Below are 14,155 nucleotides of genomic sequence, written 5' to 3'. Positions count from 1 at the left end.
AATCCCACCCATTTTCACAACGACGATAGTTCTACTATCGAAATTTTTATCGCCATTTTACCCAAATAAGAACTACCTTAGCCAAATAACAGCGTCACCCCTCAGCGATACTTTACAGTTGCCGTCATTATAAAGTGCATTAATCATAAATGTTAAAGATCCCTTCCGTCGCACGGAAATTAAGCGACAAATGACGACAGTAGAGAATGTCATTACAGAGTCAGACATTAAGACGCGCTAGAGAATACCACCGTTGGATTTGTCTTTAATCGCCTCACGGGTATAGGATTACGCGTATTTACGAGCAATGTGGGAAAAGTATACAATATACTCGATATATTTTTCGTCACCTCGCTACAAAGTTAACAGAGTAAGTACACAGTCTGTAACTTAATCTTGTGTCTTACGTCTTGTGCCGGGTAAGAATCTCTGGAAAGAAAAATCTCTTCTCGCGCGAAACTCTGATCTTACGATCGCGTTGCGGCAAACATAAATCTAAATGTAACGGTAAAAAAACTCTATGTGCGAACAGAGATAAAGCGGGAGCGAGAGAGAAAGAGAGAAAGAGAACCGGTGCAAAACGTCGTAAAAGGAAATTGTAAAAAAGAAGGCGTTCATCCCCGACAATAACTCGTCCACGTGCGCTCGGTCCATCATATTCGCGCTTTTACGCGCGCGCATTTGCGTGCATAGCCAAGTGGTGTGCAGAGCGAGAAATCGCAAATAAAGGAGGGGAACCAGGAATGAAAGAACGCCGTAAAGAGGACGAGGGCCGGGAAGAAAGACAAATTCCCACAAAATCACGTCTTCCGCGAAAAAGGCGACAGCGGCGGTCGTCGTCTTCGCTGTCGTCGTCGTTGTCGTCGTCGTCGTCGTCGTCGTCGTCGTCGTCGTCGTAGTAGTCGTGCTCGTTCTCCGGTCGTACAATAGTCGTCGCGCGACCTCGGACACGAGGAAGGCGCGGTAGCCGGATCGCCAGGCGGGGACAATAGCTTTGCCGACGACTTTGTTGTCGTTGCGCCGCGGTCGACGTCGGGTGCTTGTATTGTTTGTTGTCGCCGGTGGAAAACCGCGCGGAGGAAAGAGGATATAGCGGGAGGAAAAGGAGAAAGAGGGTGGAAATGGCTATGGGGGCCACGCGGAAAGTCTGCAGGCGATTTCTATTGTCGGCCGCGAAGCGCTCTCTCGGCCGCCGATATAATTGGCGCAGTCGCGCGTCGGATAACTCGGACGATAACGAGGACAAAGAAGCGGCGCCGTGGAAGAAGACAATGGGGAGAGGAAGACTCTGAGAAAATCCTGGGGGTTGTCGAGCATCGAACCATCGCTCTCCCCTATCGGCCTCCCTCTCGCGCGTTAATAGCACGCGAATCCCGTTGAATTTGACAGATTCTGCCGAGAAATGAAAGAAAGAAAGAGCGACACGACTTGTGTAACAGCTTCGAGTTCCTTAATGCACAATAGTTGCGACTGGGACAGCAAATAGTCGGTAAATTGCTTGACCTATTTGCGATGGTTTTACCTCTGCGCGATATACGCGAGAGAGAGAGAGAGTGCAGCAATTCCTCGATTGGACCGTGCATCTCGTGCATCTTCTATTAACATGAATTCGATACATGTATGGTAATGCACATGATGGCATCGATGCCATCATGATTTACGTTAAAAAAATGATCCAGCTAAATGTCTCGTTATGTTGGAACGAAAAAATCATATAATGAGGTAATTAAATTCTCCTCTCAGTTCACAGTAAAAGTAGAATTGTTAATTTCACAGGTAAAATGAGCTATTATAATTTATGCACTTGATCGATTTAACGATAACTCGAAATCAGATCGCGTTAAATGATTTTTTTAATTTATCTCCCTACAGATATACGTGTGTTATTATCTCCTTTAATAAATATAGATTCTAAAACCGGGGAAATCGATTTAATCTAATAACGCCGTCAATGTTAAAAATACAAACTTTGATTAATTACATTTACAAATATTTTTAAGCAAAAAAGCTTGTTTACACTGATTCTATTTCAAACAGATTATTTAGAAATGATCGAACGAAAATTGTCCCTAGAAGAATTAAATGAACAAATGGAAGAAAATGATGAAACAATTGAGAGAAATTTATTTAAGTTTTCCTTTATCCGCTGTCTGTCTGAACACAGACTGCTCGGATAACGTTAACAACTAAAGACTATGTCAATATTGTAAAAGAGAAGAAAAGACACGAAACGACTGGACGCAATTGTGCTAATCTTCAAATATATCTTTACGTTAGTGAACGACTGGCTTACCAAGCTCCAACAGGTTCATTGGTTTAAAATGTGTTCGCGAATAGAGACGAGTAGATCAGAATACGCGAAAGTACTTGCCGACCACTAACTTCGTCCGCGAGTTCCGATTGCTCTTGTAATTGACGAGACTGTGAAAGATGGACTTTCTAAGAGCCACCCCGAGGCGTCGATGGTAATTGCAGTTTGATCGCGCCCTTACGGCGAACTTTCACCCAGTTTGTGGGCCTTGTAATAAGTCTCAAGTTCGCCAGTAACTTTAATCTCAGATAGTTAAATTTGTAAAAATTACAGAGCCATCTTCTTTATAAATTATAATTCGTATGTTGCGAAATGGGAAACTTTACATTAAATTTTTAGCGTGATTTAAATCTTAATTTATTTTAACAACGATGCATAATAAAAAGCTTCGTCTGCAGGAGAAATTTTACACTTTAAACATAAAATGAAAATACGTAAAAAATGACTCGAAAAAAAGCAGAGAAGCAAGAATTTAGAAAATAGAAGACTCCTTTTTATACGTATTGTATAATTTGTCTAAACTGTATTTTATCGTGTATCTTCTTTACACGGTCTTTAATTTCACACTTTCTGCAAAATAAATTCTCTGCTTCAAGTAAGCAATCAGTATCGAGACGTCGTTATTAAATCGATTCAAGTAAATTGTCTTCATCCCTGTCGTACGAGCACCGTCGAAACGGAAACAGGACAATCGCGAGAGTTGTTCGGAACTTCGTACGCCGCGTCGCCAACTTAGATTTAACTACGAGTTCACCCCAAGGATTAATGTAGCGCCGTCGTAATTACATGAAGAACGGGAGCGATGTGGGTCGGATCACGTGTACCTCGAAACAGGTCGAATTAATCTTCTTGCTCGAAGCTGAACTTCACGCACGACTTGTGCATCGTTCCTTTGACGCGCTCAATCTCTGTCGAACATATCTTTTAATTGGGTATCGATCAGACTCTTGGCGAACGTACGGCCGGCCTATTATACCCGTGGAGCTTAAACCATCGTCGTAGATACCACTTAATAAATGTTGCTTCGTTCTTCTCAAAATATACTGTTTTTCTCTGATATCTATAACGTTTTGGCAAATATCCATCCACTTGAAATAGTTTTATGTGTTTTTCGCTCGTTGTTACAACGAGTTTATCGAACGGTCCTATTACATATCTAGTCTAGTTTGTAAACCGAGAAACGGAAATGTACGAAGAAAAATTGAGAACTAATAGCGAATTAAAAATCTCCGAGATATTTATTCCAATTATGCGGCGTCCAAGAAAAACGAAACCGGCAAACGAGAATCGTGCGATTTGTTTGATCCTTTTGGCAGATCCTTTCAAAAGATCTTCCGCACGGTATATTGAATTCTGCGATTCCATTCCTGATTGCATCGGCATTCCGGCGCATCTATCCATATCAGCGGGCTGCCTTCCGAGGGACGGAAGATCTGTTTTCCGCGATGGGAAATGGGAACGGCGTGGCCGACCAGTTCCAGTGGCTTTTCCTAACTTTCGGTCCCGCGAGACCAGTCGCCGGATGCCCGTCTACGATCCACGGAGGGCTATCCGGATCTACTCTACGACACGTCCGATATATAATTGACGAGCCACCGAAGTTTGCCTCGTATCAATGTAAAAGACGTGTACACGTCGAATATTTTGACGTTTTCGCTACGCGCAGTATTTCCGAACTAAATATTACCTCCGTATATCTAATCCACATACGTGTACGCTATATATGTCATTATTTCATTATTCTGATATCTAAGAAGATCATACATCTTGTAGATGAATAACGGATGAAGCAGTCAAAAATTTTTGATCGATTACACTCAGTGTGCGCAAACACACACTGCCTGCACATATGAAAGCTCGAACAAATACAATTAAGCTCATGTGAGCATATGACGAGCTCAATGAACTCGCTCAACTCTCTCGCGCCTCGTCTTAAATTATTAAAAATCGTATTACCTCGCTCTCGAGGAAAATTAATGCGGCGCTCTTGCAAGTAGTAAGTTCGTAAAAGTAGGCAACGGCTTCAAATAATAATACGTGCTTGTAAAACACGTGCTTATTATTAAAATTTCCAGTCAGATCATCTTTTTTTTGAAATATTGTATTGATTAATAAATTGCATTACGCCGGGCACGTTGCCTCGTTACGATTATCATATATTCGCTCCTCACGGAACTTTCTTAAAAGATGCATCAACTCTCGTCTTTTCTCTCTGGAATATTATCAGCGCCTCTTACTGCATAATGTACCAACTACCTCAGACTTTTAAACGTAATATCCGATAATTTAAAGACGCCTTTTTTGTGATTACAGCGGAGAATTTGCCGATGGGTTTTCCAATGATCACTCAAGCGCCGACGACGAAAGTAGTCGAGATGGGTCACAACGCGGTCCTCCTTTGCACCGCAGTCGGATCCCCGACGCCCATCATCTCCTGGGTGCGAGATATGCTGCCTATCGACACGTCAAATCCACGATACACGGTTCTGGATTCCGGTAAGTAACCACCGCCTGTCAATCACCGCGATCGGGCTTTATATATCGTCGTTCGTTCGCCGGGGACGACGTCGCCGGCGCGACGCGTGTCCCCGAAGGCCCGAGCCGGGGTTTTAGAATGCGGCTATATTGCAAAAAGTACCGCCGCGTGAAATGAACGACATTATCGCGGCGAGCAACGAACGTTGCACTTTACTCGCGAGACGGGAAGCGGGCCGATAAAGGCGGGTGGGGAGCGCGGCGCGGGGGGAGGGGAGAAATATGGGGTACGTGAGCGATCGAACGATGACAAAGGCTATGAAAGATAGAAAGATTAAGGGTGTTTGGCGGGTACACAGGTAGGGTAACAATGGGGGCCGCCCCATCGGTGGCGCGCGACCAGTAGCGCATGTCATATCTCGTTGAGTGCCCGGGTGCGTAAGTCACTGTCAACTCGCGGCGGCGTTGATCGAGTGGTCACGCGATACGCGAACATCCAGCACATCCATCTCGTTTGCCGAGAGCACACCTGGCCCCCCTCGGCTCGCTCGCACTCAACGAAGCGCACTTCGTACCCGATCGTACGCGCGTTCATAACCGGCCGCGGCTGCCGTAAACCCTGCCCGCGCTACTTCGTCCGGCTCGGCGCTCGACGATCCGCTCGACGTTATATCGTCTTTCGATTTTGACTATGACACCGATAAAAAGTCCGTAAAACTTTCGCCAGATATGCGCGCAAGTGGATGTCCCCGATGACGATCTCGTTTCTCGTGCGGCACTTTGCGCGATACAGCCGCGAGAAATACGATAACGTCGACGATAATCGAGCATACGAGACGAGGGAATCAGCTTATACGGATATTATTGGCGTTACGTCCCTTCGTTGTTTATAATTCAGGAGGGGACGGCACGGGTCGGAAGTACGTTGCGTGTCTGACCGCGCGTCGCTGCGACTACTGTCGCATTCGACACGTGCACGCGCGCCACTTTAAAGATCCGTAGATCAACGTTAATCTACGATCTTGCTGGTGTAAACGTAAAATGTTAAAGATCTCTTTGTAGGCATAACGTTGTGACAATTTACTACAAATGTCCATTTGCGTTTTGATAAAAATTCTCGATTGACGGTCTATGCAAGGTACAGTATTCGTTAGTTCGGAAACGACATTTGTCCGACTCGCGAACGTGACTGCTGGCGTTTAAAAGACATGGCCGTACTACTTTTAAAATCCACGATCTGTACGTATAATGGATTGTCTACGATGCGTGAAGTTAAGCGTAGGGTAAGGAGTAGGAGTAAGGATCAATTTTATTTCTTACTCCTACTTCAGCTCTCACGCTTACTCTCGGCGAATCAGAACGCCATCAGCCAGTGTTGCAAATATTTTAAAAATTATGCCTGTATTTCAGCTTCCTTACATCGAAAGCTAAAAGTTATGCTTCTCTTTTACGCCTTGCGCCAGGCTTACTCCACGCATCGTAGACGACGCGTTGGACGTTAAAAACGGATGCCGCGCAATCTCACAGCGGTTCGCCACCAATTCTAGATAGAGTATGTTAATTGCGATATAAATTCGCGCTTGAATCGCGCGCCTGAAAAGCCTGTTCCCTATCGCGGCCATCTTCCCGCATATTTTTCTTCGCAGCCAAGTCTAATTGAGTAGCGAGAACGTTCTCGGTCATCACATCGAGGCGGAAACTTCCGAAATATATTAATAATCTCCCTCCGAGGAAGTCGAGGCGGAGCGATAACGCAAAGGCGAACGAATAATTTTCAGCATGCGGAGTCTCGCTAAAGCGCGCGATGCCTCTCATTATCTTTACCTTCGCTTATACAGCCCGCTTTATGCAGGCGCTCCCTTTCGCCCCCCTCCCCCGCGTACCCTCGTGCGCGTACACGCACGTGTATGCGAATGCGTTTGTACAACGCTCGCTTTGTTTTTACCGCGCGACGACGGTATCATTATCGAGCGGCACGTCACGTAATACCGGCGTGCACTTCCCCCGGACTATCTTTACGGTGCCCGCCGCACTTTGCCGCGACGTGAAAAGTGTACATTAGACGCGCCGCTGCGTGCATACGCGCCACTGCGTGTACACGGGACACACGCCAACAATCGTGCGATGTGCACGTGTCTCGCGCTGCCGCGCGTTTTATGTATTATGGATACGTTTGCATACTGACGGCATCCGCATGCGTCTCGGCATTTGCCGTGTACGTACATACACGAACGAACGGGGTGCGCGCACAGTCTCGCTAGAAATTGCCGCGAAGAAAACGCCACGGATGAGGGAACCCCCGTTCGATCCGGGCGAGATGCGTTCGTTCCGGAAATCGCGTTCGAACCGCGCCGCGCCGGTGGCACGCGTGGTTGCCGGTCCATCGCTGATAAAGCTGGCTCCGAAAGTCGCGGGGACGATCGAGAATGGGAATCTAAATGAGATCCACCCCGAATGAGTCGGCCCGATTCCTATCCCGGTCGTTTCCACGATCGATAGCCGCGATAATGAAGTATGCCGGACGTTTATGTAAATTCGTGCGGCATCGAGGCGGGCCGTTACGCGGCTATTATTATTGTAATTAGATGGGAGGAATAACGGTGTGTATTTTTAGTGTTTTTGCGCCGGGAAGGAAAGTTTGCCTATTATCGTGGTTACGATTGAAACGGTGATATTACCCGTAACGTCGGCGCGGCGCGGCGATGATAAATTTATTTAGAATACAGTGCAAATTGTCCCGAGTGTCGTTAACAGTTTCTACTACTGCTTACTTTAAGGGGATGCTGGAATGATTTTGCACTTTTGGCACCTTTTACTCCTATAATTGTCAATTCATGAAAACATTTGTGTAATACACGAATTATGTTGCTTTTGTGTACAGACCAATAGTGTTCTACTATTCAGATTAAGTGAAAGAACAGCATGGTATCATTGAAATTAAATTTAGAAGCCTAACAAAAAATCAATTCACTCGAATGCAACCTGTAACTTATTCGAGGGAATAGATTTCTTTTTTTACTTTTAAACTTAATTTCAATGATACCATGCTGTTCTTTGATTTAGTCCGAATAGTGGAACACTTTTGATTTGTACGCACAAGTTTTATAATTCGTGTATTACACAAATGTTTTCATGAATTGACAGTTCTAGGAGCAAAAGGTGCCAAAAATACAGAATCACTCCAGTATTCCCGTTGGGATGGCGATTGGCGACTGTCTTCTAGCCAATGAGAGTAAAGCAGCCAATGAGAGCAAAGCAGCCAACAACTTAATCGACTCTCATTGGCTAGAAGCAGGGTTGACAAAGTTACCTTATAAAAGTATCTAGTCATACAGTTACAGTTTTTTCGTTAAAAATGTAACTAGTTACAGTTACTCAAAAAATAACGAATCTTTACTTCACAGTTACTTTCTTGCAATGAAAATAAAAGCATCAAATCTGCATTTGAATTGTAAAGCGTCGATAAAGGCGTTTATGCGCAAAATGCCAGGCCTAATACGCTGTAGAGGTTTAAGAAATATATAAAGTAACTATTAATGTAACTGAGTTAAGTTACGGTTACAGATGGAGAGAAAGTAACGAAGTGAAGTTAGAGTTACCAGAAAAAAGTAACTGTAACTTCGTTACGAGTAACGAGTTAATTCCCAATCCTGGCTAGAGGACAATCGCCAATCGCCAATCCCAATCTAATCCGAGCAATTGCTAGTCTGATTCGGCCTTTACGGCTCGAGATGGCTAAAAATATTTAAATAGGGAAGAAATTAAGAAAATGATAAAAGAATTGGAAACACATGTGCGTTTCTGTAATTTCGCTAATTGCAACATTATACAGTTATCGTCTAAAATACGTTTGCAGTGGCTAAAGTGATTTTTACCCTCCCGCGTTAGTCGAGTGGTGCTCGCTCAATTACGTCGCGCAGCACCTGCAAATTAAATATGTCGATGCGCGCTGCGCGACGACGCTATTTGTCATCGCGCGACTTTTTATCGAATGGAAATAACGGCGCCATTGTCGGCCATATAAGATCGAGTTAAGTGTAATTTAACGGAAAGGGGTTGATAACCCCTGGCCGGGATGAGAGGCGACCCCGGGAGTCGCATCAGTCACCCGCTCGCACCCTTAACGTTATTCGCGTGTCTTCGCGACTTCGTATTCCTGAGTCGATGGCGGCGCATCCGCGGTACGCCGTCGCGTTATACGCACGTCCCGTAAAATATACGCCTTAATGTATCGCAAAAAGTACATCGCGAGTCGATGTACTTTCTGGATACAGCGACGTACCAAGTTCCGCGCGAGGGAAATGGATGGACGAGAAATAAGGAGGAAGGAGTGCGTCGGAAAGAAAAAGGGCGGTGAGAACGGGGGCATCGGGGGTGGGCGAGAGGGGGCCGGGGGCGACGGTGCCGACCGACGGGGCGAAACGAGAGTTTTCATAAATTCCATCCCCGCGCTGACAAGCATTTTTCTCGTAAATCTTACCTGTCCTCGAACTCGTTAAGCGAAAGCTCGCTCGAAAATTGTACGCGCGCGCGCGTCGTTCGTATCTATCGCACGAAACTGTTAACGCGTTTGCGGAACGCCGCGCGATAGATTGCCCGCGTTTGGGAATTTTTTTTCGGGAGAGGGGAGGGGACTGATGATGCATTCTTGACAGGGTTTTTCATCGTTTTGCTATGTTTTTATCTCGAAACAAGAACTGGATGCCGCCAAATATCAGAGAGCGACGCCAAAAATAACATACGCCATCGATCGATGCACTCGATGCATCGTGTTTTCACGAAATAAAACACAAACTTCTCGATATATGCAATCCATTTTCCAAAGCCTATCCCGTAATTAAAGAAAAAAAACAAAGTATTATTAACAAAAGGATAGAGTTTTTGCACATTGGGCGTGTCGTACGCGATATTATCTGGGCGTGAATACAGCGTATATCTGTGCAAATTTTTATCAAAAAAACTGCTCGGAAAATATTTCTTCCAAAATTAAATGCTACAAAATACTCTAATCAGTGCTCTATCTCGTTAAGATTCTAAAGCTGTGAAAGTCTCTGATTACAATAAGACGTACATAAACGCATTTTATACCCTATTGATGTGTTTAATTGCTCACGTAAACCATCATTGAAAAATTTATGGTAACATTTATATGCGACAAGGGCAGACTTACAAATTTTACCGTATAGCAACACCAAGCGTCACGGTATGTTTAGGTGCGCACTGATATATTTAATTCAATTCCATTTACTTAACAAGGATATCTGCGCGAATTTCTACCGGCGGAAAGGCACAAGAATTGGGCATGGAGGAAGTGTGAAAAGGCGGCGGATATTTTGCAAAGAGACTGGTGGGGGCGGGGGGGGGGCGAATGGGCGTTTTTCTCGCGGGGTTCATCCGCTTTCGCAGCGGTTACATATAGAATTATGCGAAAATTGCGTGTGCATACGTATTATTCAAATCTCGCAGATTAAATTTGCTAGGCGTTTCGCCTCGCATTGTCGGCGGGAATTAAGCCATTGCTAAAATTTTAACTCGCCGCGCGCTCTCTGGTTGGAGCGAGCGAGCGCGCGCGCACACGCCCGTGCCCCAGATACTCGGTATATACCATTGTTTGCGTTAATTTACGGGAATAGCTACATCCGCGATGTACATTAACGATATCAAAGCGTCCTTGCTTGTCGTAGAATAGCGCTTGAGACTACCAAAGTACTTCCCCACATTTTCACTGCGCGCGATTAAATTCCGCATTTCGCGCATTGGCACGTCTACCATTTTAAGAACCGTAAAAACACAACCGCACTTCCCCAGAACATGTTACATTATACGTGAGAGTAACAATAAATTTGTTTCTCTGAGCGATTAACAGGATTACTGTGCTACACTCAGTTATATTAAGTCCCGTTATAAAAAGTTATAAAAATTGCGTACCTTCTATAAAAATTATTAAATAATGTTTTAAATCATGACGCACAGTTCAAAAAAATCGAAATAGACGCGTAGACAACATTTTTATACTATTATTGCGACAAATATTATCATATGCCTCGGTGGTCGAATTGGTGAGACGCCTGGACCGCCTATAGTGTAGGGAGGTCCAGGTTCAAACCCTGGCTGAGGTAATATTTTTCGCAATAAATTTTCTATATTATTAAAGATGCCAGGTGTATGATCGAGAAAACACCGACGTTGTTAATTATCGCTGACGACATTGAAGAATTCTTATTAATTAAGTTATTAAGTAACTTATTATAAAAATTATGTTACTTTCAAATTAGAAATTTATAAATGCTAAGTAAATTTTGAATATACGTTTAAAATCTTGACTGTGTACGTTAAACCATTAATAAACGTCAGTCTGTTATATGGAGTATAATTATATGACGATATATGGAAAAGGTGTAAATAGTATACATGTGGCGCGAGATTATAAGATTTGATGAGGACTTAAGAATTTCGCATGGACACGCGAGGTTCGCTCCACGAGCAACATGTGAGAGCAACATATTAAGCACACGCTAAACTCACGCCGATAAGTCGCGCTCATTCTCTCGGAGAACTCCGACGCGCGATTACGCGACGGCAAATTTAATTAGATACGCGGGCGCATAAGTTAAAGCAGTTTAACGTTTCATTTAACCTTCAGCGGGGGCGTCTTGCTGAAAGGCGGCTTGGCTCGGCTTGGCTCTTAAGGAAACCCTCTCTCTTTCTCACGGCTGCGTCGCCTCGCGGAAGCGCAGCGACGCGGGCAAAACTTAACACGGCGAATCGTTAAATTATATTTTGCAATTCCCCGCTCGTAAAGCCGCGAACGAAGTGATGATGCGCGACGGGGATGAGGTAAAAGCGGAAAGCGTCGGTTAGCGCTTCGTCAACACTCGTAAAATTCTCCGCGTTAAAGCCCCCGGAGCTTGATGAGCGAGCGCCGAACTTCGGAACAAGCGACGTAATATAGTGGCGCGACTTAACGGTGCCCTAACGGAAGACACCGCGTCGCGACGGGATGATCGTGGGTGTCAGATTGTCTTGGAGATTAGAGAGGAGGAGGAAGATAGGAAAGAAGATGAAGATTAGACTCTCTTACGCTATCGGAACATCTGCGATGAAATCATCGCGATAATAAATTGGAAGAAATACTAGAGAGATAATAATCGTTCGAAGGAAAATAAGAGACATTTCTTTTTCGCGTATAAAAGTCGATATTGAGTTTATATTATTAACAAATTAGTAGAATTCGTATGGCTCAAATGTGATAAACACGAATTTGAAACCGTGACAGGGTGTTAGTGTCTAAATATTATATTCTTTTACTGCGAAAATATATTATATTATTAAATTAATTCTCCTGTTTGGTCTCTATTTATATTTTACGTGTATCTTTATTATTTGTTGGAACATAGCGCGCGCCACACTTTAGGTTTAATGGAAGATAGTCGAGAAGAGTTTTTTGAGCGATTGCAAACTAATGTTTAAATATCGCACGATTGTTGAAAACTCGACGATATAACTTACATGTGTGACGAAACAATAAAAAATTAACTTATTAAAATATATGGATAGATTAGAAACAATTAGAATAAAATTGGGGGGCGCATCATTAGAATAAATACAACTTCATCTAACAATCACAAGTACGTTTTTGATTAAATACATTAAGATGTGCAAGGTAAAGGAAATATATCTTCTATCTTTTAATTTTGTGATACGTGTGTAATAACAGATTCTCTAATTTGTTTTCTTGCACCTATTTCTATAACGTGTAATTTTAGAAGATTATTATGAGATCGTGAAGAAAATTATCAATATGGAGGAAAATTAAGTAACACTATCCGTCTATCAACTAATAGATATTAACAGTTTTTCCCAGCCCATTTCATTTTTACATGTGAATTTATTTTTATTTCACATTGTACATTCGATATGTATAAATATTTTATTTCTTCATTTATTCTAATCTGTTTTAATCCATCCATTTTGAAGCAATGAATCTATAAAACCTCACGTTTATTTGCAAAATTGTATGTTCTTAAACATGCGTTTTACATAATGTCGATCTAATGCGATTTTTTATATAGATCCATTACGTCAATGTAAAATAAAAGGTAATTTCACTCACCGATACGATGCGCTGCAGCGGAGTTGTAGTCGACGTCGTAAACTACGTTGAACTGTAACATATAAAAATATGATTATTGCAGTATAATTATTTAAAATCGAAATTATTGCATTAAATATTTTATATTTTCTTTTAAAGGTAGACATTTAATAATTATAGAGCACTCGAAAAAGGTTTTCTTTTTACATACAAACTCAAAATTTTAACGTATATTTTGGTCTCTGACTCTTAATTGAATCATTTGAATAAACAAGGCAAACAGGAAGCAGACACTTAATTTTTCAGGTAGCAGATAATATATAAAATTTATAAAATATGAAACGCTTACCTTATAGTTGCTCCGCCGTTGCCCGATGCCTTCCAGGCCTGCTCCTCCTCTCAGAGTTCCTTGTTGCACTCACACAATATTCACTCGCGAAAATGATTAATTACGATCGCGCGAAATTTTGCGTGTCACTACCGTACGCGATGTGAAATACCGCGAAACGCACGAAATATTATTAACGTACGTCGTGTGACTATCCGTCACGGAAATTATCCAAACCAACCACTCGCGTGTTATCTTACAGTCTTGATTTCAAAGTAACAATAGATAAAGCACTTTTAACTTGGTGATATAAACGCGACGCGAGCACTGGAATCCAAGTATCTGCGGTAAAAACGTAGTTATTAGTCCGCAACGAAACGATATCTCACAATCGTTACTGTCAATCAATCTAATCCTTACGCGAAATTAATTGCACGAGCGAAATATCTGCTACGATGAGTCGTTATTAATTGTAGCAGTTAACTGACAATGAAATAACTTTCGATCATATTTCGAGATAGAACGTACCGATGCGCAATACACGACTTCCTGTCCATTAGAGCCGCGAAGTACAACAGAACGAATTACAGGAAACTGCGCAAACTTCAAAGCCGTACACCAACAAATTTCTCTCTTTTCCCGAAAATAAATACATTGAAATTGATAGATAATTTAATGTGTGACGCGTGAATGAGATGTAATCGCGATCAAGTACCACGGTTTAGACGAGTTATTTTAGACGAGTTAGTCCCGTGAAATATCTAAAAGCCGTCGTCTCGATATGCAATTGAAGATGAACGTTGCTTGTTACTGATAAATGTCTACAAATTAATAGTATTTTACCCCAACTCTCGTCGCGATCGCGTCTCGGAAACCGATAAAGCAAAGTAATACAACGCACGGAGCGACTCTCGAGACTGCCGGCCGGCTCGAGGCTCGGCGAGCGAAT

The 14,155-nt window shown here is 43.0% G+C and overlaps 1 protein-coding gene across 8 annotated transcripts in view; it reads left to right on the top strand.

Moving 5' to 3' along the window:
• Positions 1–14,155, top strand: part of LOC105567774 (tyrosine-protein phosphatase Lar) — a 419,078-nt gene that overhangs the window by 367,252 nt on the left and 37,671 nt on the right. For all 8 annotated transcript variants that reach the window (XM_012022900.1, XM_012022901.1, XM_012022895.1 and 5 more), the window contains one exon: positions 4,625–4,807. In XM_012022900.1, the coding sequence (XP_011878290.1) occupies positions 4,639–4,807 (169 nt within the window). In that variant the 5' untranslated portion in view covers positions 4,625–4,638. The remainder of the gene's footprint in view (positions 1–4,624; positions 4,808–14,155) is intronic.

This window comes from Vollenhovia emeryi, unplaced genomic scaffold, assembly GCF_000949405.1.
Source record: "Vollenhovia emeryi isolate VEMERY1.0 unplaced genomic scaffold, V.emery_V1.0 DF939134.1, whole genome shotgun sequence".
NCBI lineage: Eukaryota > Metazoa > Arthropoda > Insecta > Hymenoptera > Formicidae > Vollenhovia > Vollenhovia emeryi.
Note: the sequence above shows the minus strand (reverse complement) of the source record. Positions and strands in the feature narration are given on the sequence as shown.